Source organism: Felis catus, chromosome C1, assembly GCF_018350175.1.
Source record: "Felis catus isolate Fca126 chromosome C1, F.catus_Fca126_mat1.0, whole genome shotgun sequence".
NCBI classification, from domain to species: domain Eukaryota; kingdom Metazoa; phylum Chordata; class Mammalia; order Carnivora; family Felidae; genus Felis; species Felis catus.
Genome location: NC_058375.1, coordinates 132,427,599 through 132,453,847, shown reverse-complemented (window position 1 = coordinate 132,453,847; position 26,249 = coordinate 132,427,599). Strand labels below are relative to the sequence as shown.

Below are 26,249 nucleotides of genomic sequence, written 5' to 3'. Positions count from 1 at the left end.
TTTTGTTAGAAATGTAGTAGAGTAATATGGACTTGAAAGAAATCGATTTTTTCCCCTTCATTTTAATTCCCTGATCCATACTTAAAAATCCAGAGTAGTTATTTCGGTTGTCACTGGTCATTGCAGAACTCCTTCCATTAATAGGAAGTTTCTAATTTTTGACAAAACCTGTTGAAAAGAAATGAATTGATGTTAATCATCCATCTCTCTCCTAGACTAGGAAATAGATTCTCAACTGGTTTCTTTGAGCTCCTGCTTTCTCACCAAAATTCATATTCAGCATAATAAAGTGATCTGCTAAAATAGAAACCAAGTCACTTCATTCTCCAGCTTAAAATCTTCCATTACTTTCACTCATCTTAATATAATCCAAACTTCTCACAAGACATGCAAGAACCTAATGGTCTGGCAACATTTACCTTTCCAGTCTCACTTAGTGCTACTCTCTCCTTTCATCACACACCAGCTATAATGTTTTTGTTGTTGTTCTTCTTCTTCTTCAACAGCATTGCTCTTGCCTTGAGGTCTTTCCACTTAATGTTTTATTTGCCTGCAATGCTTTTCCCTATGATATGCACATTCTTACCATTCAAAGCTTAGCTAAAATGGCTACATTCAGAATGCCTTTGCTGCCCATTCTGCTTAACAGTATGTACCCTCTCCATCACTATCTTGTTTCCCATATTTATTTATTTATGTATTCTTCCTCAATCACTATGATTTTTCATTTTTATTTTTTTATACCACTACCATTTGAAGTGAACCCCATTATGCATTTGCTTATCATGATTTCTTCAGAATAACGGAAGTGTTGGGGCGCCTGGGTGGCGCAGTCGGTTAAGCGTCCGACTTCGGCTCAGGTCATGATCTCGCGGTCCGTGAGTTCGAGCCCCGCGTCGGGCTCTGGGCTGATGGCTCAGAGCCTGGAGCCTGCTTCACATTCTGTGTCTCCCTCTCTCTCTGACCCTCCCCCGTTCATGCTTTGTGTCTCTCTGTCCCAAAAATAAATAAAAACGTTGAAAAAAAATTAAAAAAAGAATAATGGAAGTGTTATGAGAGTATGGAACTTGTGAGTTTTGTTTTTTGTTATTTACTGAATTCTGATCTAGCCTGGAATACATAGGTACTCAGTGAATATTTGTGGGAAGAAGGAAGTAAGCAAAGGATAAAGCAAAGAAAAAAAAAAGGAATGAACTTTTCTTTCTGGTTAAAATTACTAAGATGAATGCTCCACTCTTTTTTAAAAAATGTTTTTAATATTTAGTTTTGAGAAAGAGAGCGACAGAGACAGAGGATGAGTGGGGAGGGACAGAGAGAGAGGGAGACATAGAATCCATTGCAGGCTTCAGGCTCTGAGCTGTTGTCACAGATCCCCACATAGGGCTCGAACTCACAGACTGCAAGATCATGACCTGAGCTCAAGTCAGCCTCTCAACCAACTGAGCCACCCAGGAGCCCCATGAATGCTACACTCTTAAGTATTTGGAATTCTTGTTTCAAAACTGCCTTCCTATTACCTTGTCCCTGGTGGGGGAGGGGGGTGGGGAGAAGCCTATTGTTTCAGCACAGTATTCAGTCTATTGTAAACACTCACTAAGTGTAGATGATTTGCTAATGAAATAGCCTCGAGATATGTTAGTAACAATAGGATAATGCTAATATTTTGTGGGCTGAATTAAGAATAATACAAGGAAATATTGTACATGCTATTCCATTTAGCTTCTAAGTTTTCTCAAATCTGGTTTCATTTTATGGGTTTTCAAATTATGATGTTTTGATGAATTACTGAGTGCCCCTTTATCCCCTTTTATTAGCAATTATAAAATGAAGCATGGGATAGCATTCCATTCCCTTTTTTGAAGATAGATTGAGCAAAGCATTGGATTTGCTTCACAAACAGCCACAGCTGTCTCCCTCTACAACATAACCTCATGCTATACTTTCAACCATTTCCCTGAGACAGTGTGTTAAATTATTTACAAGACATTTGTATACCAAATTAGACAGAAACTGTTTTACTTCTTAGTTTACTTCTTTGAATTATTGACTTGGTTTATGAGGCCACATTTATTTTGGGGGGGCAATCCTTGAGAAAAATTAAATCAGGTCGCATATTCTTTTTTCCCACCACTGAGAGTTCTGACTTAAAATATTGATGGGCTGAAGAAGTAGAAGGCTTGTTCTTTACGGTTTCTATTGATCCACACAATATTGCTGTGGCTTTACAGGGAGGGTGTAATGTAATAAACCCTGTACAAAGAGGCACTTCCTTTCTTTCTGTGGAGAAGGTATCTGCCAATAACAATGTAACCAGAGAGGGATGGTACATGATAATATAATGCTGAATCAAGGAGATTTGATGAATCTAGAATTGATAATGGAACATATAAAAGCCTTCACCTCTTGGTGGTTGGCTTGATGACAATATTAGCCTACAGAGTTTGAAAGATACAGTTTTTATGAGAATGTTTCTGGGGTTTATAGTTTTAGAAAAATGAGTTGCTAGTAATATAGTAAATGATCCAAGTCTATACCATATATTGACTAGTTCTAAAGGTCACATGGATGTTTGAACCAATGTATTTGTACAGATTCTAAAGGAAAACGATCACTTTTGCTTTGGTTTTCTCAAATTGATAACAAATGAACCAGAGGATACTTTTGGCTTCAGTTATATGTAAAATGTCAGTTAATGCATCAGCCTTACATTATTGTGGCAATGTTATACTGTAGTGTTGCCATGACTGATGAGTGCTAGGAAAATGTTTTGAATTAAACCACATTTGTTTTAAGGCTTTGCTATTCCTTATTTCCTTTACCTGGCTGCTTAGATTGGCCCCTCTTTTTTCTTCCTTTACAATCCTACCCTACTGGACTCTAAAACCTATTTTTTTCTACAAGCCAGAGTTCCAGACATCTCAGAATATGGGAGCATGAGAAACTATGGGAGGTTAGAATGGGCTGGTCCAGAACAGTGGATGTGTGTAAAAGATTTATAGACAAAAGAAAGAGAGAAAGGGAGAAAGAAATATCAAGCCCAAGGGATACAATGGGAAATTAAGACTAGATCCAAGGGGAGGGTTCTGCAAAAGGCTTGCTAAATGATAGATGGGAAAACTAAAAAGTTCTTGAAAGAATAGCGTTTTCTGTGAAGGCAGAGAGAGACAGATTCAATTGGCTATGAAGCTGCTTATAGCTTTCAGCACAGAATAACAACACGGTCATTCCTCAGCTATTCATCCCAAAATGTGCCTGTGGGGTCTTATTTTCAATATGACAATTAACTTAGGTTAATTTACCTAATTACTATTAATTGATTATCCCACCTTTGTAATATACTGTCTATGTAATATAGTGTCTGAATCCAAGTAAAATTCACAAGCCTTAAGAGCACCTTTAATAAATAACTAATAAGGGGTAGGAGATTTTAGACCTTTTGGTAGATGGGGGAAGAAATTAATGTTAGGCAAGAGTCCTTTTCATTCCTGTTAATTCATGCAACAGGGACAAATTCTTTTCTATGCGTGGTAAGATTGACCTGATTCCTGAAATGTAGAATCAATAATTTCAAGGTTGGAAGGAACTCAAAGGTAATCTAGTCCAACTATCCATTTGATATCAAAGTGAATAATTTACAAATGGAAGAAAGTTTATAATGTACATTAAACAATAATTTTATATAATAGTTACAGTGGTATGTAGTGGGAGACATACTGGAATATGAATGTCATAATGGAATGTTCATAACTTTGGAATGGGACACACATGAAAAGCTAGTAATTTTTAAAAACAATTTGTAAGTTTATTTACTTTGAGAGAGAGAGAGAGAGAGATTGAGAGAGAATATGAATCCCAAGCAGGCTCTGTGCTGTTAGCGCAAAGCCCAATGCAGGCCTTGAACTCACACACCATGAGATCATTGACCTGAGCCGAGATCAAGAGTCCCACGCTCAACTGACTGAGTCACTCAGGTGACCCAAAAGCTAGTAAATTTTTAATTCAAGATAAGGACTTGTCATTTGAAAAAATGTTTTAGGGGCACCTGGGTGGCTCAGTTGGTTAAGCATTCGACTTTGGCTTGGGTCATGACTTCACAGTTCATGAGTTTGAGCTTCGTGTCCAGCTCTGTACTAACAGCTCAGAGCCTGGAGCCTGCTTCAGATTGTCTCCCTTTCTCTCTACCCCTCCCCTGCTTGTGCTCTGTCTTTCAAAAATAAATGTTAAAATGTTTTTTAAAAAATGTTTTAAACATAATCATTAAAATATCTATACATATCCATTTAAGCTCACTGTATACTTTTTTTTTGAGATTAGAGTTCTAGAGTTGTCAAATCTGAAAATGAAAAGGTTTTTTTTTTCATTTACTTTCTTTTAAATGATTTAGACAAATTTTAATGTAGAAGTAAGCATTAAATGTGGGCACCTAAGGCTAAAAGTGGGCTCCTGCAGAACCTGTAAAAATGAAATAGCCAAGGGTGTTTAACTTACGAACTGTTGCCAGGTTTACTCCTGATAAAGTCAGGCTCATTGGACTGTACTTTTCAGTCTCCTGACCATTTGCTGAAGACAGGCACTTAACCCAGTTTACAGTTCTACAGTACCAGTAGGACCCTACTGATTGCACTAAAGCAGTCCCAGAATAAAGAGCACTGAATAATTGTATCATCAGTGTAGAGACACTGTAATAAGTGGCACCATGAGAGAGAGAGTGTACCTGTTTGCCATGTAGTGAACTAGAGTAGTGGGTCAAGAGAGTCCATTAAATAACTTTAGGATTCTATTACAGTTTATACTATGCTATTCACTGATTGGGACGGTGGGGAGACCATTTAGACAATGGAACTCTTAGGCGTAAGAAACACAAATCATAATTCCTATATAATCCACAGAATCACAACCTTAGACAATGCTAGGGAATGTTTTCATACCACTCACTGTTTTCTTTGCTGCAATTCTTAAAAAGAAAGAGGAATAAAACAAAATATAATGTCCTATAACTCCTATGTCTACCTCCAATTCTGTTATTATCTAATGTATAGTTTAAATTTTTCCTTTAGAAGGTAGAGGGATCATTCAGTATTTTCTGCAGGTGCTGGTTCGGCAGCAAGTGTGGAAATAGGCAAGTGGCAGTATAGCGAAGGAAGAGTACCTTGTTTATAGTGTCATAGCCTCATCAGCCACTTGAAATGCTTGGAATTCAGTTATTACAATGTAATTGCCTTGTTCTCTTTGTTTTTTTTTTAAAGCACTCTATATTAAAATGTGAGTATTCTTTGGGAGGGTGACATATTAAGTCTTAGTAACTTTGATAATTTATGAGACTAAGTAGGTCAGATCTATTTCACTATGCCATCTGGATAAGAATGGCTTCCTTCAGAATGATATGTGATTATGTCTTGACATCTGAAGATTCACTATCCATAGGTTTTGCTATTTTTAGGTAGTCCAAAGGTCTAGTTCCTGTCCAAGTTGTCATTTTATTGTGGGGTAGGTAACTGAGAATGGCATTTGATGACATGATGGTATATGAGACTCTGAGCTAGGAGTGAGCCTAGTGGACCATAACCAGCATAGGTACCCAAATTTGCTGTTGTTTACTCAGTCACATATACATGGAAGAAATTATGTATACTATGGTAAATAGTGGCAGAGAAGTAAGTCAGTGCCTAATTCAGAGTATGTGCTTGGTAATTTTTTTTTTTTTGGATGCTTTAAGCAATTTTGTGAACTTCCAGGAAGCAGAATAGGGGACTGGGATTTTGAGGATTGGTAAAAGGAATGCCAAAAGGCTGGAAAAGATGAAAACAAAAAACAGTGGGGTATTTTCCCAGTTTTATCCTGTTAATCAGGGCTCATGCTATCTTTGCTGTAGTAGTGACATTGAAATGATTGGCGAAAATATGCATAATGTCCACAAATGTGCCCTCTAGCCCAAGCCCTCCTCAGACTGACATATAATCCTAGTGTGCTGACTATGCAGATATAGCTGTAGACCAAGCCACTCTGCCTGCAATCATGTGGTATTGCCTAAAGCTCTGTCCTAGAGAAATGCTAGAGTTTCACAGGCTGCCTTTGAAAACCTAGCCTGACCAATCAACATATTTCTCTATTTCCTGGACTATTCATACCCTACTTCTTTTCTGGCTCTTAGTTGGAAATCACATTCCATGACAGACCAGGGCAATGATTTCAGATAGAATTTCCATTACCCAAATTAAATATCACACTTTTTCCCCCCACCCAAACCCTATTAATGAGTATGCTGTGTTGAGTTATTAAACTGCGCATGAATATTCTATGTGTGTTTTTTCTGTTTTGTTTTGATTTTTTTTTTCCTAAGAGGACATCATTTTCACAGTGTTGCACCTTTCTTGACATCTTGGAGAACATATCCATGGTGTCTTCTGTGTCATGACACCTTTGATTTATCCAGAGTGTAAGAAAATACCAGATGTAGGAAAAAAAGAAAAGCATGTTTTCACTTGCTTTACTACTTAACATCATAATTGCAAGTTAGCTAAGGACTTCTTTGTATGGTTATGAAGAATCACATGGCCATATTTATGGGCTCTACTCTAGATTTGAGAATTGATAAACTTTATTTTTACAAGTGACGTAACATCTAGGTGTAAATTTCTATCTATATTTCTGTATTTAATTTTTTGTAGAATAGCTATTGAACTATTAATTAAATTCTCAATTTGGAACATGTGATAGATCATATCATGCACTACAATTATAGATCAAATGCACTCCCTTTTTTGTCTTAAGTTGGGACATATAATGAAAATTAAAAACAAATGAAGCACATTTTAATTCATAGAAATTATGAGTTATTCAATTTGAAAGTAAGGCAAGGATATACATATGTATATAACTTCTCTATTACTTTGGGAGAAGTAGAAGTATACAACTATTGAAATTCTCAGGGAAAAAATAAAGCTGAGAAAAAGATAATATTTTGTCATTTCTAATAAGAAATTTTTTTTTTCTTCCAGAGTGCCTTCAAGGCATCCCCTGTATCAATAGCAATCAACAAAGAAATAACCATAGTTAGAGAGTACCTCTCCTGCACTCCTCCCTCTAGAGAACATACTTGCCCTTGACTTTGATGACTGGTAGTCTGCATATTCTTCCAAGTCAAGCTGCTTAGAGTTATGTTAGTCCTGAGAAAAGAAAATGCATCGTATTGGTTACAGTTTTAAATGTATGTGAGTGTTTCTTGGTAACACTAGGACTCACAGAGCCTCCATCTATGTTTTCCATGACAGGTTACATGTGTAAAATTGTTAGATAAATTATATTTTAATAGTCTTTAGAAGTTTCAAACAACATACCATCAAATTGCCAAGAATATATCTGGTAAAGTACCTAGAAGTTTGGTATATAATCACTGTTGAGTACCTACCTAGAACTAATCTGTCTTTTTAATAACAAAGTAAAAAATTGCAATCTTAAGTATAGGTTGTATGTTTATGTCCTTTGGCAGCCTGGTCAGAAAACAGTGAAATAGATTAAATGACCTTTTCCTTTTCCACCCCTAGATAATGAATTTTCGTATGTCTCCTTATTCTAACGTGATGATTTTGTGTCATATTTACTTGAGAAAATAGAAGCAATCTGAAGAGAACTTTCTCGCCCTGAAGTTTATTAAATGTACCACTCTATCTGTATCTAGAACTAATCACTTCACCATCCTCTTGTTTGCGTGAAAGAACACACTGTGCTAATACCTAAGGCCTCTCTCTGCAATTGTGGACCAATCCCAAATTCTCTCTCCTACTCAAGAATTAGTCTCATATAATTGTTTTCTATTTTCACTTCTGCTGGACCATCCCATCAGCATATAAGCTTGTTGTAAAGATGATAGTAAACAGCTTTCTTTGAACCTACATTCCTCTTCAGCTACCACTCCATTTTTCTTCTCTCTTTATAGAAAAACTCACAGAATGTGTTTTTTTTCCTTTATTTACTTTCTCCCCTTCTGTCTTGAGCCCACTTAAATCAGTCTTCTATTTAAAAAAAATTTTTTTTGAATGTTTATTTCTAGAGAGAGAGAGAGAGAGAGAGAGCGCATTATCGGGGGAGGGCCAGAGAGAGGGAGACACAGAATCAGAAGCATGCTCCAGGCTCTGAACTTTCAGCACAGAGCCTGACACTGGGCTCGAACTACAGATTGTGAGAACATAACCTGAGCTGAAGTTGGACGCCCATTCAAAAGAGGCACCCAGGCGCCCCTATCAGTCTTATATTCTTATGAATCACTTAAACTTCTACTGTCAGGAGTACCAGTGACCTCCAGTTGCCTAATTACTTAGTTATAGGGCTTACCACACAACTAATCATTGTCTCCTTTTTGAATACTTTTCCTTTTTAAAGCAGTACATTTTAGAGTTTTCCTTTTAGCTTACTGGGAATTTTTTTTTCTCATTTTTTTTTTTTTTTTTTTTGCTACATTATCCTCATTATTTTGGCATGATCAGTGTTCAGTTCTTTGGACGTCTCTATTGATTTCCTAAGTGCTCTCATCTGTATCATGACTTTAAAAACACATCTTTGATGGTTTTATAAAACATCTAGAGACTGAGATTGGTAAGTTTGCATCATCAGACCTGGCTTCTCTGTTCAACACCAAACTCACTTGGATATTAAAATCCAATTCAATATCTCCATTGGAAATATAATAGAAATATCAATTTGTTTGTGTCACACAGTCTTTATTCTCTCCCTGACAGGGGTAAACATCAGCCCCTACTCATTCACCCAGTTGTCCAAGGCAAAACATTGGAATCATCATTGACACCATTCTTTCTCTCAAACCCTTTGTTTCAAACTTTTAGATATATAATGAATTGAACTATTGTCTTTAAGGAGCATCTTGCATCCCAATTACTACTAATGCTTTACATTTCTTCACAGAATTTATCACTGCCAAACAATATGAAATATTATTTGTTTGCTTATTGTCTGCTTTCTTCACTAAAATGTAAGCTCTATGAAAACAGGAGTTTTATACTTTTGTTAACTGCTTTGTCCCTAGCATCTAGAGCAGTACCTGACATCAGCTGGCTGTGCTCAAAAAAAAATTTGTTAAATGAATACATAAACATGCAAATACTAAGACAGTATATTCTTTTTAGGGAACAAATTAAATGTGGCTTTTTTACAGACCCGTCTTTCAAACAGGGACTATTTGTGAATAGGAGTTATTGTTTCTTTATTCATTCTCTCTCTAGATGATCTTTCCATTGTTGTAAGTGGAGTATTAAAGTGCCCTGCAGTTTCCACATTCTCATCAATAAGATTGTTTATGTTTGTGTTTAATTGTTCTGTATATTTGAGTGCCACCAAATTTGGTGTATAGACATGTATAATTGTTATCTCTTCCTGATGGATAGACCCTGAAATTATTATATAATGCCCTTCTTCATCTCTTGTTACAGCCTTTAATTTAAAGTCTCATTTGTCTGATATAAGTATGGCTACTCCAGCTTTCTTTTGACTTCAAGTAACATGATAGATACTTCTGTAGCCCCTCACTTTCAATCTGAAGGTGTCCTCAGGTCTAAAATGAATCTCTTGTAGATGGGTCTTGTTTTTTTTTTTTTTTTTTTTTTATCCATTCTGATACCCTATGGCTTTTGGTTGGAGCATTTAGTCCATTTACATTCAGTGTTATTATTGAAAGATAGGGGTTTAGAGTCATTGTGATATCTGTAGGTTTCATGCTTGTAGTGATATCTCTGGTACTTTGTGGTCCTTGCAACATTTCACTCACAGAGTCCCCCTTAGGATCTCTTGTAGGGCTGGTTTAGTGGTGATGAATTCCTTCACTTTTTGTTTGTTTAAAAAACCTTTATCTCTCACTCTATACTGAATGACAGGCTTGCTGTATAAAGGATTCTTGGCTGTATATTTTTCTTGTTCATCACATTGAAGATTTCCTGCCATTCCTTTCTGGCCTGCCAAGTTTCAGTAGATAGGTCTGCTACTATTCTTATATGTCTACCTTTGTATGTTAAGGCCTGTTTATCCCTAGCTGCTTTCAGAATTCTCTCTTTATCTTTGTATTTTGTCAGTTTCACTTTGATATGTCATGTACATGATCGATTCAAGTACGTCTGAAGGGAGTTCTCTGTGCCTCTTGAATTTAAATGCCTGTTTCCTTCCCCAAATTGTGGAAGTTCTCAACTATGATTTGTTTGAGTATACCTTCAGCCCCCCCCCCCCCTCTCTTCTTCTTCTGGAATTCCTGTGATATGGATATTGTTCCATTTGATTGAATCACTTTGTTCTCTAATTGTCCCCTTGTGATCCTGGATTTTTTTTTCTCGCTCTTTTTCTCAGCTTTCTCTTTCTCCATATTTGTATTTTCTAATTCACCTATTCTCACCTCTGCCTCTTTAATCCATGCTGTGGCCGCATCCATTTTTTCTTTTTTGGATCTCATTTATAGCATTTTGTAATTCATCAGACTATTTTTTAGTACCTTGATCTTTGTAGCAATAGATTCTGTACTGTCTTCTATGCTTTTTTCAAGCCCAGCTGTTAATTTTATGACTGTTATTCTAATTTTTTTTTCCAATTATGTTGCTTAAATCTCTTTTGATCAATCTCTTTTGATCAATTCTGTAGCTGTCACTTCTTCCATGAATTTCTTTTGAGGAGAATTCTTTGGTTTCATCATTTTGCCTAGTTTTCTGTCCCTTATGACTTTTAAAAGCTTGTTACGTGCTCTGCACCTGCGAGCAATGCTATAATAAAGGGGGGTTATACTCTGTCTGTGGCCTGGCCCTTCAGGAGGTGTTTTTTGGAGAGTGTTACTTGCTTTCTGTTGTTGTGACTTTGGTTATTTTATTTCCCTACTTGTAGTGATGTTTTGGACCCTCCACCAGGTGTGCTTTGATTTGTTCCTTGAAGTAGCCCTGGAAAGGAAAACATACATACAGACAAACAGAAAACAAATACACAAACACAGAAACAAATAAAGCAAACAAAGAAAAACAAAAGACAAAAAACTAAAAACAATCCAAAAGCAAAAAAACAGAAACACCAGCTACAGGTAAAAAACAGGGTGGAGGCAGTGCTGATGGAAGAGCATATAGAAAGAAAGAAATGACAGGGGTGGGGAAAAAGAAAAAAAGAAACATTGACTAGGCAGAGAGACTACAAGGCTTAATCCGGAGAGAGAGAAAGGAATGTAAAGAAGGTGTAGAACATGTATCAAGAGAATGGATTAAATATATCTGTTTAAACAAACCAATAACCAGAGTAACAGCCTAGAGGAGCGAAGAGATAAGAAGGAGAAATTGGGGGGGGGGGGGGAGAATAAATCTATACGTCAAGAATTGTCCTAGAATTAATCTAGGCAATGCAGCAGCACTGGTAAGGAGGAGGGGTTCTTCTGGTTCAACAGCATCTATCTCGCTCCAGAAGATATGTAGTTACCCAGAGCTGAGAGGTGTGGTTTGGTGTAGGGTGGTCCTGCCTCCACTGTGGGCCCTGCAGACCATTCCTGAGGCCCTGTTTTTGGTGGTGGTGGGGAGAAACATGGCAATGCCCCAGTCTCTTCTCCATGACCGGGTGTCCCAAATCACTCCTGTGGAGCCGTCCTCACTGTGCTGCAGGCATAGATGAGGCTGTCTGTCTTGCTCTGTTGACTCCTTTGCCCTGGTGCTTGGCTGGGAATTAAACTCCTGCTCTGTGTGCCCTGGTACTGGGGGAACACCTCCTGATATGAGGTTCCAGCTGGTTTTTTCCTGTGCTGCAGCCCTTCAGGGGAAGGGACCGGTTTTTCCTGCTGAGGACTGCACCGCTGATGTACCACTGAACCCTAAGGTGACTCCTCACCTCCCCAGGTGTGTGAACAGGGCAGCTGGCCCCAGTCTGAAGATGGAATCTGCAGTTAAAGTTGGGATCCCTCACCATCCTGGTCCCAAGTTTTTTCTCTTGTCCAGATACAGTCCTATGCTTCCCCAGTCGCTCTTTCTCTTCCCTTTGTCTCATGGCAGAGGGGAATCCCTCCCCTTCATGCCTATGCAGCCGGTTTTATCTACCCCAGTTCACAATCATTCACCTATGCTCCCTCAAATTGTTCTGTTTTCTCCCTGGTAGACTCAGTCTCTTTTCCTCCCAGACCTTTGGGGTTCAAAGTCCTTTAGCTTCTGCCCTTCTTTGTTTGGGAGACGCAGGAAGTTCCCCTACTTCTCCACCATGTTGGCCATCAGCTCAGTACTATTTATAAAGCACTTTGATGTTTCCACATTTGGCTCATATTTTATTTTACTTTTTATAAAATACGATACAATAGTTTAATATACGACATGATATTATAAATGTTATTCAGTTCAGTAAATAAATTTTTCCATTAAAAAATAGTTGAGGAAACCAGAGAAAAAAATTTGGCTATATATGTTTTTGACAGGAAAAGAAAAATTTTCAACCATATATCTTTTTTTCTTCCACTTATATTAACTTCATTCATATTTTTGGTTTGGCTTATTTGAGTCTGACCTATAATTTATATTATTATTTGAATATTCTTTTTCTTATTTTTTAAACTAGATAGTTCATATTTATATTCGTAAGTAAGATTTCACATTCAACAATTTCTATTTTATTGCCCACTGTTAGATGATATTTTTAATACTTTTTTTTAAATGTTTTTATTTTTTTTTATTTTTGAGACAGAGACAGAGCATGAGCAGGGGAGGGGCAGAAAGAGAGGGAGACACAGAATCTGAAGCAGGCTTCCATCTCTGAGCTGTGAGCACAGAGCCCTATGGGGCTCAAACCCATGAACCGTGAGATTATGACCTGAGCCAAAGTCGGACGTTTAGCCAGCTGAGCCACCCAGGTGCCCCAAGATGATTTTTTTTTGTAATTTAGTATCTTCACACAGATCGCTCTTCATTTTGTTTCATATAGTAGTTTACCTTCCTACAGAGGTTGTGTGATTTTTATTATAATTGTCAACATTGTTCTCATTTCTAACTGCATCCCATTTTTCTTATTTTTAGAGACTTTATGTAATTTGCATATGATGTATTAAAAGTAAAGTTTAAAAATTCCTGTTTCAATTATTTTACATTTGTATTGGTTAACAACCACTCTTTGGGCTGCATAGATGATAGTTTTCTGTTTGATTGCACATTTAGTCTTACTCTGACCCTTCATTTTATATACTTTACATGTGAGTCATTATTTAACCTTTCATTGAGTTGAACCTAGGAATCTTTTTGTTTTTGTTGTTTTTATCTTTGGCTCAACATATATTAAGGTGTACCTACTGAACTTTATTAGTGGAGATAATTGCTCACAATTACAGGAAAATTAGACCATAATATAACAAATGATAAACATTTATATATGTGTATATCCATATATATACACACACATTTGTTATAACATAAGTATTTATGAGGTTTATATTTATTTGTAAGTACCTGAATTCATAATTCTAATCATCTGAAAGGAAAATAACTGATATATTATTCTTAGAATTGAATGGAAGAATAAGAAGTTTAAATGAAACCTTAAAAATAAGTTGTAAGTTTTATTCACTCTGAGAACATTCATTTAGCATCAGCTGTCTGTCAAAACATATTATAAGTATATACATACACATTCAGTATACTCTTGGCTATGAGAGGATAAGGGTATGTTTGCAAAGGTATAGTTACAGTGGCCTGGCATTTAAATAGGCATTATTATGATATCTAGTCAAATGATCTTCTCCATGTTTTCAAGTTTCTCCTTCTAATTCAGTTTTCTAATAAGTCTTCAAAAGTTTTAGCACTGGTTAATATATATGATAGGAAAAAACTAAATTTTGGCCATAGAGAGCATAAATACACATCTTTATAACTGGGAGAGAAAATACCTATTTTTTATGCTGTTCGCATATGGGGAATGGTGAGAAAGATGAGGGTACTTTTGCTCCCACAGCATGACTCAACTGACAACCTGTTGGAAAGGTTTATTCAATCTAAGTCTTGGTTTTCTAAGTATAGTCATTGAGTGCTTTCTTATGTTTCAGTCTCTTCTATGTGGAGAGTTAGTCTTTATTACTTCACATGAAGTGTTGATGTAGGTATTCCTATGACTAAAGTCATCTAAAATGTGCTTTGCAACTGTTCCTTTGGGAACTGTCCACTGACTCTAAGGATGGCATTTGATAAGATCACATTTATTCTGGCAAGACTTATCCTCATTACCCAAGATAATGATGTTCTTCCATTGGCATGTGGGAACTTGAGGTAATGATGCAACTGGAGATCAGACATAGTACAGGTTGAGGCAGATTACATATGCCAGTTTTCATGAAATAGAAAAAAAAGATTTATACACTTAGCCCCTGATTTTTTTATGGGTTTTGTGTTTCACTGGGTTCCTCCCACCCCCATAAGTACGCTCTATGTTTATTTGTATAAAGAGGGAAACCATAGTTAATAGATGAAACATATGAATATTATCACACTAACAAGCGTCCTTCCTCCAGTACATCATTTGAATTTTTAAAGTCACCATTATCAAATCAAACCATGTCAAATTATGAAGAACCTGACTTTATTGGTTTTCTGTTTATGAGAAGTAATAAAATCAGTAGTTGCTATATTTTGCATTAAAACAATCACCTGATTTACTCAAAAAGCAACTACAAAAATCAAATAGATTTATCAGTTACATCAAGTAAGCATTACTTGTGTTGACCAGTAATTCATTTTCATCTCAGTTTCTAAGGGGAATCTTGGTGTTCTTTCATATTCTAGCCTTACTCCAAAGAATGTTTATTACATAAGTAAATTTACTGACTGGTAGCCAGTTAAGAAATTATCGTCTACATCTGGACTTCTCATAAAGCTTGGAAGCAAAGAAGCTTTCAGTCGTAGTTCACTTTTTAATAAGAGGCAATGTCACCAAAGGTCATTTCAGTTGTCAAAAGAAGGCAGTAAGTACTAACAGACTGGCAGTGTGTCTTTGTTAACATGATAACACAGTCATCTAAGACCTCTTCATAACCTGAGAAATCTATGATCCAACAGGTTTCAGGAGTGCTCAGGTCAACTGGAAAACAACAGAGCTAGGAGTGTTGAAAAGGGACCAAGTCTGGACTTCTAAATTAGAGAATGGCAAGAGCAAGCATTGCATAGTTCAAAGGGGCTTTAAAAAGTTAAGAGAGAAGCCAACCAGCTAAGCAAGCTTCAGTGTGGTCCCTAGACAAGGTTATGTTAAGCATAGATAATTCACAATTTTCACAATACTTTATCGTGGAAATGATCTTACCATTTTCAAGTCTTCATTTTTATTGGCTTATAGTAGGCGGTTCAGGGAAAGTCTGTTTATTGGGAAGAAACTCTTAGGCTAATTAATTTTATAATCTCATTGAGACTTTTTGTTATTGTTTATTCTTGTTTGTTTGGAAGTTTTTATTGAGTCAAAAACTTTAGGGTCTTTCTAAAGGTGGAGAAGAATTTTATGCCTAGATTGAGTTAATTCCTCAGAGGATAAAAATTCAAATGCCGTTCTATCTGAGTAAAACACAAGGAACCTGATATCCCTACTCACATCAGAAATGATTAAAACCATTAAATAATTGTTTAAAAGTTTAGGCTTATTTAATTATATTACCCATAGCATACTCATTTGCTTTTTTTTCCCTTTTTTTGCAATGCTATCTGTTTCCTGAATGATCAAATGATGTTTATGAAATTTCCTGTTAGCCAGTTTTTCTCTGTATTCCATTCATCAGTTAGAAAACGAAATTATTTTGTCACATTTCACAGAATGCTTCTAAAAGAACTGTACTCTGCAAGAATTCCATGTTACCATTTTACGTGTTCAGAAAATTTGTATTGAATAAACACTAGATTCTAAATGCTAGAGGTACAGTGACAGAAGGAGAAAATAATAAACCAGAAAAAAAGATACATGCAATGTTTGGTGGTGATATGGGAAAAATAAAGCAGGGAAAGCTTATAGAGAGTTAGTATATAGAATTTGTAGGGTCTTGCAATTTTCACAAAATAAAGTAGTAAGAGAAGTCATTGCTGGAAAGGTAGCTTTCAAATACTACCCTAACAGAGGTGAACAAGTCAGGCATTCTGATATATGGGGGGGGGGGAGGGGGGGGAAGGGGGGTGGTGGTGGTGATTAGGAAGAAGGAAGAGCCTCTGAGACAGAGGCTTACTTGGCTTGTTGGTTAAGGAACAGTAAGAAGGGCGATGTGTCTGGAGGAATATGACAAGGGTGAGATTAATAAGGATATAAAAGAAATGATGTCAAACAGGTAATGAGAATACAGTTAATGGAGGGGTTTACAGGCTATTATAAAGGCTTTGACTTTTACTGTGAGTGAAATGGGAACCCTTTGAGGAATTGGGCAGAAAACTGATTCACGTTAACATTTTAAAGGTATCACTCTGGCCATTGTGTTGAGAAAGACTAAAAGAGGAGGAGGGCATCAATGAAAGCAGAGAAACCAGTTAGAAGGTTCTAGGAATCATTTGGGTGGAGAGATGATGGCAGCTTGGAGCAGGGTGGTAGTAACAGTCACTGAGACGTGGTGGGATTCCTGATATGTTTTGACATCAGAATCAAAGATATTTATTGACACTTTGGATGAAGGACGGAAAAAAAAGAGGAATTGAGGATTTCCAAATTCATCCTATTTCCTAATTAGCACAAAAGCTACTCTGATTATGATTGTATAGCTAAACTCTTTCAACACTAATTTTGTATGGCATATTACTGTTACCTTTACATCTTAACAAGCATTGAAATTTTGGTCAATTAGTGCATATTCATCAAAAACTCACCAATCTTCACAAAAGCAAGGATGCATTGTCCTAAAAATAGTATCGAGCAACTTTCTTTTACTTCTACAATCTTATTTTCTTGACTATAAAAAAAGAAGCAGCTCAGTAATCATAAGCTAGTCATGATCTAGTGATTATTTGACTCCTGGAGTCAGTCAAGGAGCCACTAAGGCTGAAGTCACAGGTGCTGTTTGTATGGGCTTCTGAGTTTGCATGTTCTACTCCAGAAAATTCACTTCTGGCCTCATGCATCCACCTCAAAAAAGTACACCCTTGCTCACAAGGGAAGCCTGTAAAACTGTAGGGTGAGGTCAGTCCACCTCAATCCTCATTGCTAAAACAACAACAACAACAACACCAACAACAAAATTAAAACAATAACAACAACAAAACAATCTCACAGAACTTCCTTTATTTACCAACAGTGAAAGTAAATAGTATTGTACTAACATTTACACAATACATTATTTTTAAGGAAATAAAGAATGCAAATGCTCAGTGGACTGTTTTCTTTAGAGAAGCCAACTACAATATATAGTCAGTGAAGCATATATGAGTTATTAATAAATACTTTTGCAAGCATTTTTTAACAATTTTAAAGATGCATTAAAATATAGGAATAAATTGTAGTAAGTAATTCAAAATTATGAAAAAAATGGACTCACTTTTACTAAACTCACTTCTCTTTTTCTCTTATTCCAGAACCGACAGATAGGCCACCTATGCTATTAATTGCAAATTCTGAAACAATTGAGGTTTTCTATCTTAATGGCAGTAAAATGGCAACCCTGAGCTCGGTCAATGGAAATGAAATTCATACTCTGGATTTTATTTACAATGAAGACATGATTTGTTGGATTGAATCAAGAGAATCTTCAAATCAGCTCAAATGTATCCAGATAACAAAAACAGGAAGATTAACAGAGGAGTGGACCATTAATATTCTTCAGTCCTTCCACAGTGAGTATTTCAACTCATATGAAATGTCACCCTTGAAGGATTTCATTTACAGATCAGTAAACAGGATTCTTAGATTTTTCTAACATAGTTTATGGCTATTGGAAATCTATATATGTAAATATGAATAGACGAATAAATGTGTTCACTACCTGTTCTGAATAAACACACACATACACATGTAGTTTCACTGTTTATGCAAGTAACAAGTTAGGAGTTAATTTTAATTCTTTCTTTAATGCTTATTACAGTGTCACCTAAATGAGAATTGTAATTTGCCACTCAGTGATAGTTCACAATGTGAGAGTGAAGGTGGAAATTTTAAAAAGCAAGAAACAGAGTTGATAATTATAGGCTCATCAACTGTAGTGTTTGTTAAAATGCCTTGAAAACTATTAGATTTATGCTAATTGGTAACAACTACCTGTGTTTGTTGACTTTTTTCTTAGCAAATCAGAGTTTTTATGCATCTTCCAAAGGACTGATTTGTGGTTTTGATTTATTTTGATTTCTCGGTCCAGAAATTCACAAACTAGTAGCTGTGCTTTTCTTCCTGAATATTGCTGTAAATTGAAGTCACATTGTTACACAGACACGAATGCATTCATTCCATCTTTCACGCTGATGTTTGCTGTCTCCCTTTCTCTCTCTTTCTCCTTCCCTCCATCTCTCCAGCACAGGAGTATTTGTGCTTTCCTGGGGAAACCGTGTGCATGGGAATTTCAAGACACGTCCATTTATTTTTTTGATTTACAGAAAATTATTCTTGCAAATGCTGCTAACATAAAAATTGGTAGAAAAGTAAAGAAAAACTGTAGTCAAGTTAAGAAAAGGAAAGACAGTCCTGTGATAGAATAAATGTAGCTTTCAGACAGAATCTTTGGTGATTTGGATTCAATAGTTATATTTTATTAATATTTTTGACATACAATTAGAAGGATTGATTATTAATCTTTATTTAACATAAGAAAATTAATATGTAATGTTTGATAAGTATGATGATATTGAATGAACCAATGGCAAAAATTATAAAAAATGGAATATGAAGTATGATGTGTACAGTTTAGTGAAAATAAATAAATGTTTAACAAATAGAATCCAACACTTTGAAAATCCTCTTAACATAAATAAAATAATTGCTAAAGCCACTTATTTTGATACTGGACCAAAATGCCTTGTAAAAGCAAAGGTCCCTGGCTGTTTTTAAGGATTTTATGGGAAATGATAATTCCTAATAAATAGTAAATAACAAGTAGTACCAGCACAAGGAGTGCTGCCGTATGATTTGAGTATTTCAGACATTGGCTGAGCCAGCTGTTGGAAAGTGTTCAAACAAAAGGTCCCAGTCCCTGCCATGTTAGTGATTACCTCAAGTAATCCAAATGCATTTGTCCCTAGCAAATGGAATAGTGACAGTCAAATAGCTAGGCTATTCAAAGTTGCCAGGTAAAATTACTTTCCAAATTTACTTAAGCAACTTTTCTACATTTAATATGTCCTAATAATATTATTAATTTCTCTTGTAACATGTATTTTTAAAACAACTACTTTTTTTTTAGTATATCTGGGGATGGCAAAGCGTTTGCACATTAGAATATCGGAAGAATATAATTTGTATCTTAGGTTTCTTTTGATTTATAAGGCAATGCTTGGCCAATCTAGAAAACGAAAGAGATTTTTGTTAAGCAATTCACTGAAATGCTGAAAAGAACATTCATTTTGAACTATAAGTAATAAATGCAATGGAAACCTTTTAATTAGAATAAATATTCTGTTGACAAAGTCAGGTTTAAGCTGTGCAATTTCAGTCAATGTAGAATAAAGATTAAATGTGTAGAAGTAAGTTAATGATGGGACTGGGGCAGAGGTGTGAGCAGGTCCGGGCTCCTCTGTCACTGCTTGTAATCCATGCATTTTATCACCGTGCCAGAGAATAGCTTCCATTGGATATGGTGAGCTCTTCATTCACCATGACACTCTGTGAGCTGATAATGAAGTTGGAATATTTCTTGCATGTATAATTACATAAAATCTCTTGTACCACATAAGCAAAAATAATGAACCAATGAGACTATGCCTGAATAACTGGCACTGTTCCTTCTTCCATAGATGTTTTTCTCTGAATTTGCCTGAAGAAAGCATTCTTTTTATGAAAAAAAATAATAATACATATTTTTTTTAATTTACTGTGAGGAGAAAAGCAATCATTACAGGTCAAACTGACTTGCATTTAAAATTTGCATAATGGTATATTTAAATAATTTAGTTCAGTATTAAAATTTATATTTTCTGTCTCATCTCATTGGATACCCACTACATTCCTGTATGCTCTTCAAGTTTTTTAATATAAAAAAAATTAGCTACAGATCTCAGATATGTTAGACAATACTGATTGGTGAAAACAAAGGCAGAGATGGGACAACTAAATCTTGTGTTCTCCTACATTAGAAATGCAAATACTGGTGCTTTCAAAGAACCTCCCAAATCTACTAAAAATAACAACTACAACTTATGGAATGTGTTAAGTGACTGTATGCATTAGGAAGGCATAGCTGTGTCTCTTATGATGAGGGGAAAATTGGGACAGTGAGAAATTGGGTAACAGGACACAACGAGTATTGGCTATAGGTGTGAGTTGGGTCTGACTTTATCAGCTTTTGCTAAACACCACACTGCCCCTGTGGGTCTCAACTTTTGTTGTTCATTTTAGTGAGCCAAAAATGATTAGACACACTAATGTTAGGGACAATGGCTCAAAAAGACAGTCTCTAAATAGGAGAGAAGTATACAAATCTTGGAAGGGAAGTGGAAAAGGTGAATTGTGGAAGGCTGTATTGTTTGAGAAGACCCACCTCTTAGGGTGCCTTGGTGGCTCAGTCGTTTAAGTGTCTGACTTTGGCTCAGGCATGATCCCACGATTCGTGGGTTTTGAGGCCCATGTTGAGCTCTGCTGACAACCTGGAGACTGGAGCCTGCTTCAGATTCTGAGTCTCCCTCTCTCTCTGCCCCTACTTGCTCTCTCTGTCTCTCAACAATATATAAAGACTTTAAAAAAGGCCCACCAATTGATTCTAATATAGCCGCTTAGAGAAGCCTATTTTTTGTTTTAAATTTTTTAATGTTTGTTTATTTTTTGAGAGAGAGACAGTGACAGAGAGTGTAGTGGGCGATGAGCAGAGAGAGAAGGAGTCACAGAATCTGAAATAGGCTCCAGGCTTTGAGCTGTCAGTACAGAGCCTAATGGTGGGGCTTTAACTCATGAACTGCGAGATCATAACCTGAGCTGAAGTCAGACGCTTAACTGACGAGCCACTTGGGTGACCCGAGAGGCCTACTTTTAACATTAAGAATCACTCCTAAGCAATATTGTGAGAGAATAAAGACTAATAATAATATGCTCAATAAAGTATAGTAACCAAAGCACATTGGGCAAAGTATGATTATATTTCTTATTCAATGTTACTATTTTTTTAAAAGATACCTAATGTTTAATATCTAGGGATTTAGCCAGAAAATTGTAGACTTTGAAGAAAATTTTGGAAGTGTTTTGTAAGCAAAATTGATTCTCCAATTAAGTATTCATACAAAGTACATTTGCAACAACTAATTATTTCCCCCAGTCTTTCTTGGAGAGTACTGTGGTAGGGACACAAATGCCTCAAATCAACAAGAATGATGGGATTCAAAACAATGGTGATGTCCAGCTGTTTTCTGAGAACAAAGTACACAAAGATAATTGAGATAGGTAGAATACTCACTGTGTTAATCCCTTGATAACAAGATGATTCAGGACCAGACTGTTCATTCCTAGGTATAGAGTAGATACTTGCATTGCATTTCCATGTGTGATTTTTCAATATTCTGCAAAATTTGAGTATGAGTTTTAGGATTCTAATACGGACTTGCCCAGCTTGTTTTGATCCATTCAGTGTGCTCAGTTCTGGTCCAGCAGAATATTCCTGGACAAAAATAAAAAGATTGCTTATTCTTTATAAACTTTGCTTCAGAATTAACCCCGATCACTGATTTTTATTATCCCCAATCCTGGTTTTGTTTTTTGTTTTTGTTTTTGTTTTTTTTCCTCTTTTGATGTCAGCCTTAGCTCATTTTCCATTTAAAACTCTGCCTAGATCCATTAAATTAAATTTTTGATTGGATAACTCTGGGATTTTGGCACTTTGCCTCTGTCTTAGCAATTTTACTTCTTTTTCTTGAATTAGAGCTCTCTAATAATCACATAATATTATTAAGCAACATTTCCTGAATGTTTTGTTTATCCATTAAAAATTCTACATATATAATACATTACCATCATAAAAATGAAATCTGCATACTGTTTTTATTCATCAGTTTATAGGTGAGAAAATGAGTTTAACAAAAGGAAGTATTTTTTGAAGTTGATAAGAAATCTTTAAGTCTTGGTCTCAATACACACAAATAATGACTTTTAATTTTGAAATACGCCCTTTGCCTCAGCCCAGCCTAGGAATTTCATAGCCTTTATGGTTTCACAAAAGTCCTCCACTAGGATATGGTAGGATAAGCATGACCAGTTTGTGACTCTATTGTCAATACAAGCATAATCTTGGGACAAAATAATCCACCTGTAGCAGTGGAAATGCTGGTCTCAAACTGTGTCAGCTCAGTGAGTCTGCATGTTAGAATATGATTATAGAACTTTTCAGCAGTATCTCAAGATTACATAATGTCACATAGTGATGAAGAGATCATCATAGAACCTTGTTGTACTTATTTATAAGACATGTGCTCAAGTATTGAATTTTTATGAACTTGAATTTTTCTCTACAATTATTTCTTCGCCTGATTGGTTACAAGCCATTCATGTTGTTTTAGTTTGTCTTTTTGAAATGGTTACTAGTGAAATTGTCCACTCCATGGGAACTTCTCCAGTGTCTATTATTCTGCTAGAGTGACCATGATACTCCATTACTTAAAATCAAAATCATTTGATGTAGCTTCCTATTTATCTTAAGATAAAATAAAACTTCATTATCTGGCTTCTCTGCAAGCAGCTGACCTACCTTGCCTCTACTTACTCAAATCACACATTCTACCTAAAAATAGTACTTATACTCCTTCAACATACTTTATTTTCCCATTTCCATGCATGTTTGTGTATGTTGCTTCTTCATCATAGATCATAGGTTCTCATTCCCTCTAACCAGGTATCTCTTACTCATTCTTCATGGCATCATATTGGTTCCAAAAGTTTTCCAATTGAGTTTAGCCGCCCTTCCTATGCGACCTTATCACAAATGCATTATATTTCGGGGCACCTGGGTGACTGAGTCAGTTAAGCTACTTCCACTCTGGTCATTACCTCATGGTTCATGGGTTCAAGCCCCACTTCCGGCTCTGCACTTCTGCACTGACAGCTGAGCCTGGAGCCTACTTCAGATTCTGTGTCTTCTACTCTCTCTGCCCCCCCCCCCCACACACTCTGTCTCTCTGTCTCTCTGTCTCTCTGTCTCTCTCAAAAAAGGAAATAAACATTAATATTTTTAAAAGAAAAAATAAGCATTATATTTCAATTTTATGTTTACCTGTTTTTCCAAATAAAAAATGATTCCTTGGCTTTAGGATGTGAGGAAGGGTGAGCACAGAATTAGAGTTAGAGACACAGTTAAAGGCAACTTCCAGAGAAACTCTGTCAGATCACTACTAGAGACATTTAGAAAATCAGGCTGAATGATGGCTAAGTAAGATCTGATCTATGTCTAGCTAATAGTCTCACATGTCAGTCTTAAATGTTTCTAAGGTACTGGGTCTACTCAATGACTATTGACTTTTATGGACTTAGCATCTGACTTCCCCTGGGTATGTGCTTATAGATTTATTTTGGGTCCTAACCTCAATGACCATAGAAGCAACTTGATTCAAACCTTTTAGAGTCTCCCCATCCTAAGGCAGCTCAATTAAATAGTATTGGAGCCAAAGCTCTTAAAACAGAGGTCAATTAATTTTTAGTGCAGAGATTAAATAGAACAAAGCAGCGTGGACTTTTTAACTCTTCTCCTTTCTGGGCGTGATTAGATTTTTTTCTTTCGAAGGAACTTCTGCTAACTCATATTTAGGTCCTTGAATGCATAAAATGGTGAATGTGCTTATGATCTCAATCATATATACTTAGTTGTTATTATTAAGGTTTCAGATGCCTTTTATAATAAAAGTAAAGGGGAGGGTCAGGATTTCTCTGTAATTCTCATCCCCTGAGAAACGCTGTAAACTACTTCAAACTTGGGGTTGTATGCTTTTCATTCATTCAACATTCAATCAATTCTGGTTCTAGGATTCCATTAGAAAAGGTTCAGGAATTGTTCATCTCTGAGCTGAAGAGCTGAAGAAGAAATGACTAAGACCATCATTTTTGTATAAATTAATGAGCTTTTTAAAAGAAAATTTCTTATCTAGATTTCCTACTCTTCCAAAGAAACAAACAAAAAAATGTTGTAAATTTGTTTTTGCTGCGATAACTGGTTTTATATTACTCCCTAAGAAACATCTGTGACGGATGTAAAGCACATCCTCCATGAGGATGTTATAACTCTTCATTTCCAGAGATACATTTTTATTCACTGTTGTTCTATAAGCAAATACATGTTTTATTCAACTCTTTATACTTCTTACAAAGTTTTCATTTTATATTTAGGATATTTACATAAAATGACTTTTTTTTCTGAGACGTGTGTGTAGCTAATTAATATAATGCATTCCTTCTGGGATCTGGAATTTTAGCAAAATGATCAGGCTATTCATTGAGTGCAAAAAAAAAATAGAGACAAAGGCAGAGTTAGCAAAGATGTTGATCTGAGGATCTCAGGATACATTTCTGGAGAACTTTCAGAATTCCCTTTTTGATACCGTATGCTTAATGGTGTAGGCAGTGATATTAAATTATATCTTAATTTTTACATTAGCATTAGATTAATTTATACTTTGAAGTAAATAACCCATTCTGATTTACAATCAGAGCACAATCATAAAAGACTGTCCTGAATGCCTAGTAAAAAGGGAAGAAAAAAACACTCTCAACACTCTGTTCCTCTATAAATTTGTCTTTATTGTTAGTTCAGTTGTCAGGATGCAAAGAACTAAATGACTATTTATTGTCATTTGGCAACATGCTTGAAACTCACCAAAGCCAGTATTCAACATGTGCTAAGCTTCAATTGTTGGTATTTTTTCCCTATGAATTTGGTGAAATATACTTTACTTACACAGTGTACATGTATTCCCCTATAAAGTCTGCTTCATGCTATAGAGAATTTTTAAATCATTATCCTCATAGTATTTTTTTTTGTCCAGATTCACATGTCTGCTTGTTTATTATGGATTTTAATAATCAAAGTGGGATTCTATTGATGATCCTATCATGATGCCATATACCAAGTAGATAAAAATGTTTGGCAGGATTTCTTTGTCTACCAATCTGAAACTTGGAATATAAAAGCTCTTTTCATAATGACTAAATAAGCTGCATCATATATTTGAAATCCATGATGTCTAATTACAGAAACCTGTGTTTCTGTCTGGATAAACTTGATCGTGGTAGAAGAAAGAAGGAAATAAGGAGAGAAAAGAAAAGGAAAAAAGAGAAGCTATTACTTTACAACAATTAGCCTTGCAAAATAATTTCTGACTTAGTATTTATTTGGTATTTTTTTTTGTTTTTAAGTATAATACCATAATTGTCTACTTCAATTCTTTCATTTTATTTTGCATTTCATTAAATAATTTATGTCAAGTAAAATTGGCATTTTTCTCTTCATATTCCTCGATCATTAGAAAATGTTAATGTTGTAGACACATTTACAATAGGAACGTAGCATCAAATCTAAAGGCAGTGAGCAGAAGTGTAATTAAGCAAAGTAATAAAACTGGCACGTATCATTTCAGTGTCTGATTAAGATTCTTGTTTGTTTTTATTTTTATTGTTTTCAGGCAATAACATCTTGTGACTTGTACATTTATTTTAACCCTGATTTATATTTCTATCACCACAATGTTTGGGGTGAAAGTATGGTGACTTGATATGGTCCTAGCTTTGTCATTAACTGGCTATATGACCTTATCCAAATCATTTTAAAATGAATGATCTTATTCACTTAATCGCTGAGATCCCACCCAGTTTTAAACATACCTTCCCCTTCCATTACATTGTATTTGCTTTTCTTGTAATTTGAGATATTCCTCTGTGTGTGTGTGTGTGTGTGTGTGTGTGTGTGTGTGTGTGTGTTCGTGTTCTGAGGGGAGGAATATTTGTTTCTTCTCCTCATTTATCCCTTTTTCATTTTCTCCTACCTAATAACTCACAATAGGTACACTTCAGTCCTTTAAAGAACCAGTTCCTAAAAAAACATTCCTTGGGACACCAGTTTGTATGATATTTGGGAAAATTGTTTTTGTGGTCAAACAAGTTTAGGAAATTTTTAATGTTATGGAACCTTATTGGAG

General features: G+C 35.6%; 1 protein-coding gene across 1 annotated transcript in view; it reads left to right on the top strand.

The window, feature by feature from the left end:
* LRP1B (LDL receptor related protein 1B) overlaps positions 1-26,249 on the top strand; it is a 1,940,511-nt gene that overhangs the window by 938,220 nt on the left and 976,042 nt on the right. The window contains exon 8 of the mRNA XM_023259298.2: positions 17,520-17,777. Coding sequence (XP_023115066.2) covers positions 17,520-17,777 — 258 coding nt within the window. The remainder of the gene's footprint in view (positions 1-17,519; positions 17,778-26,249) is intronic.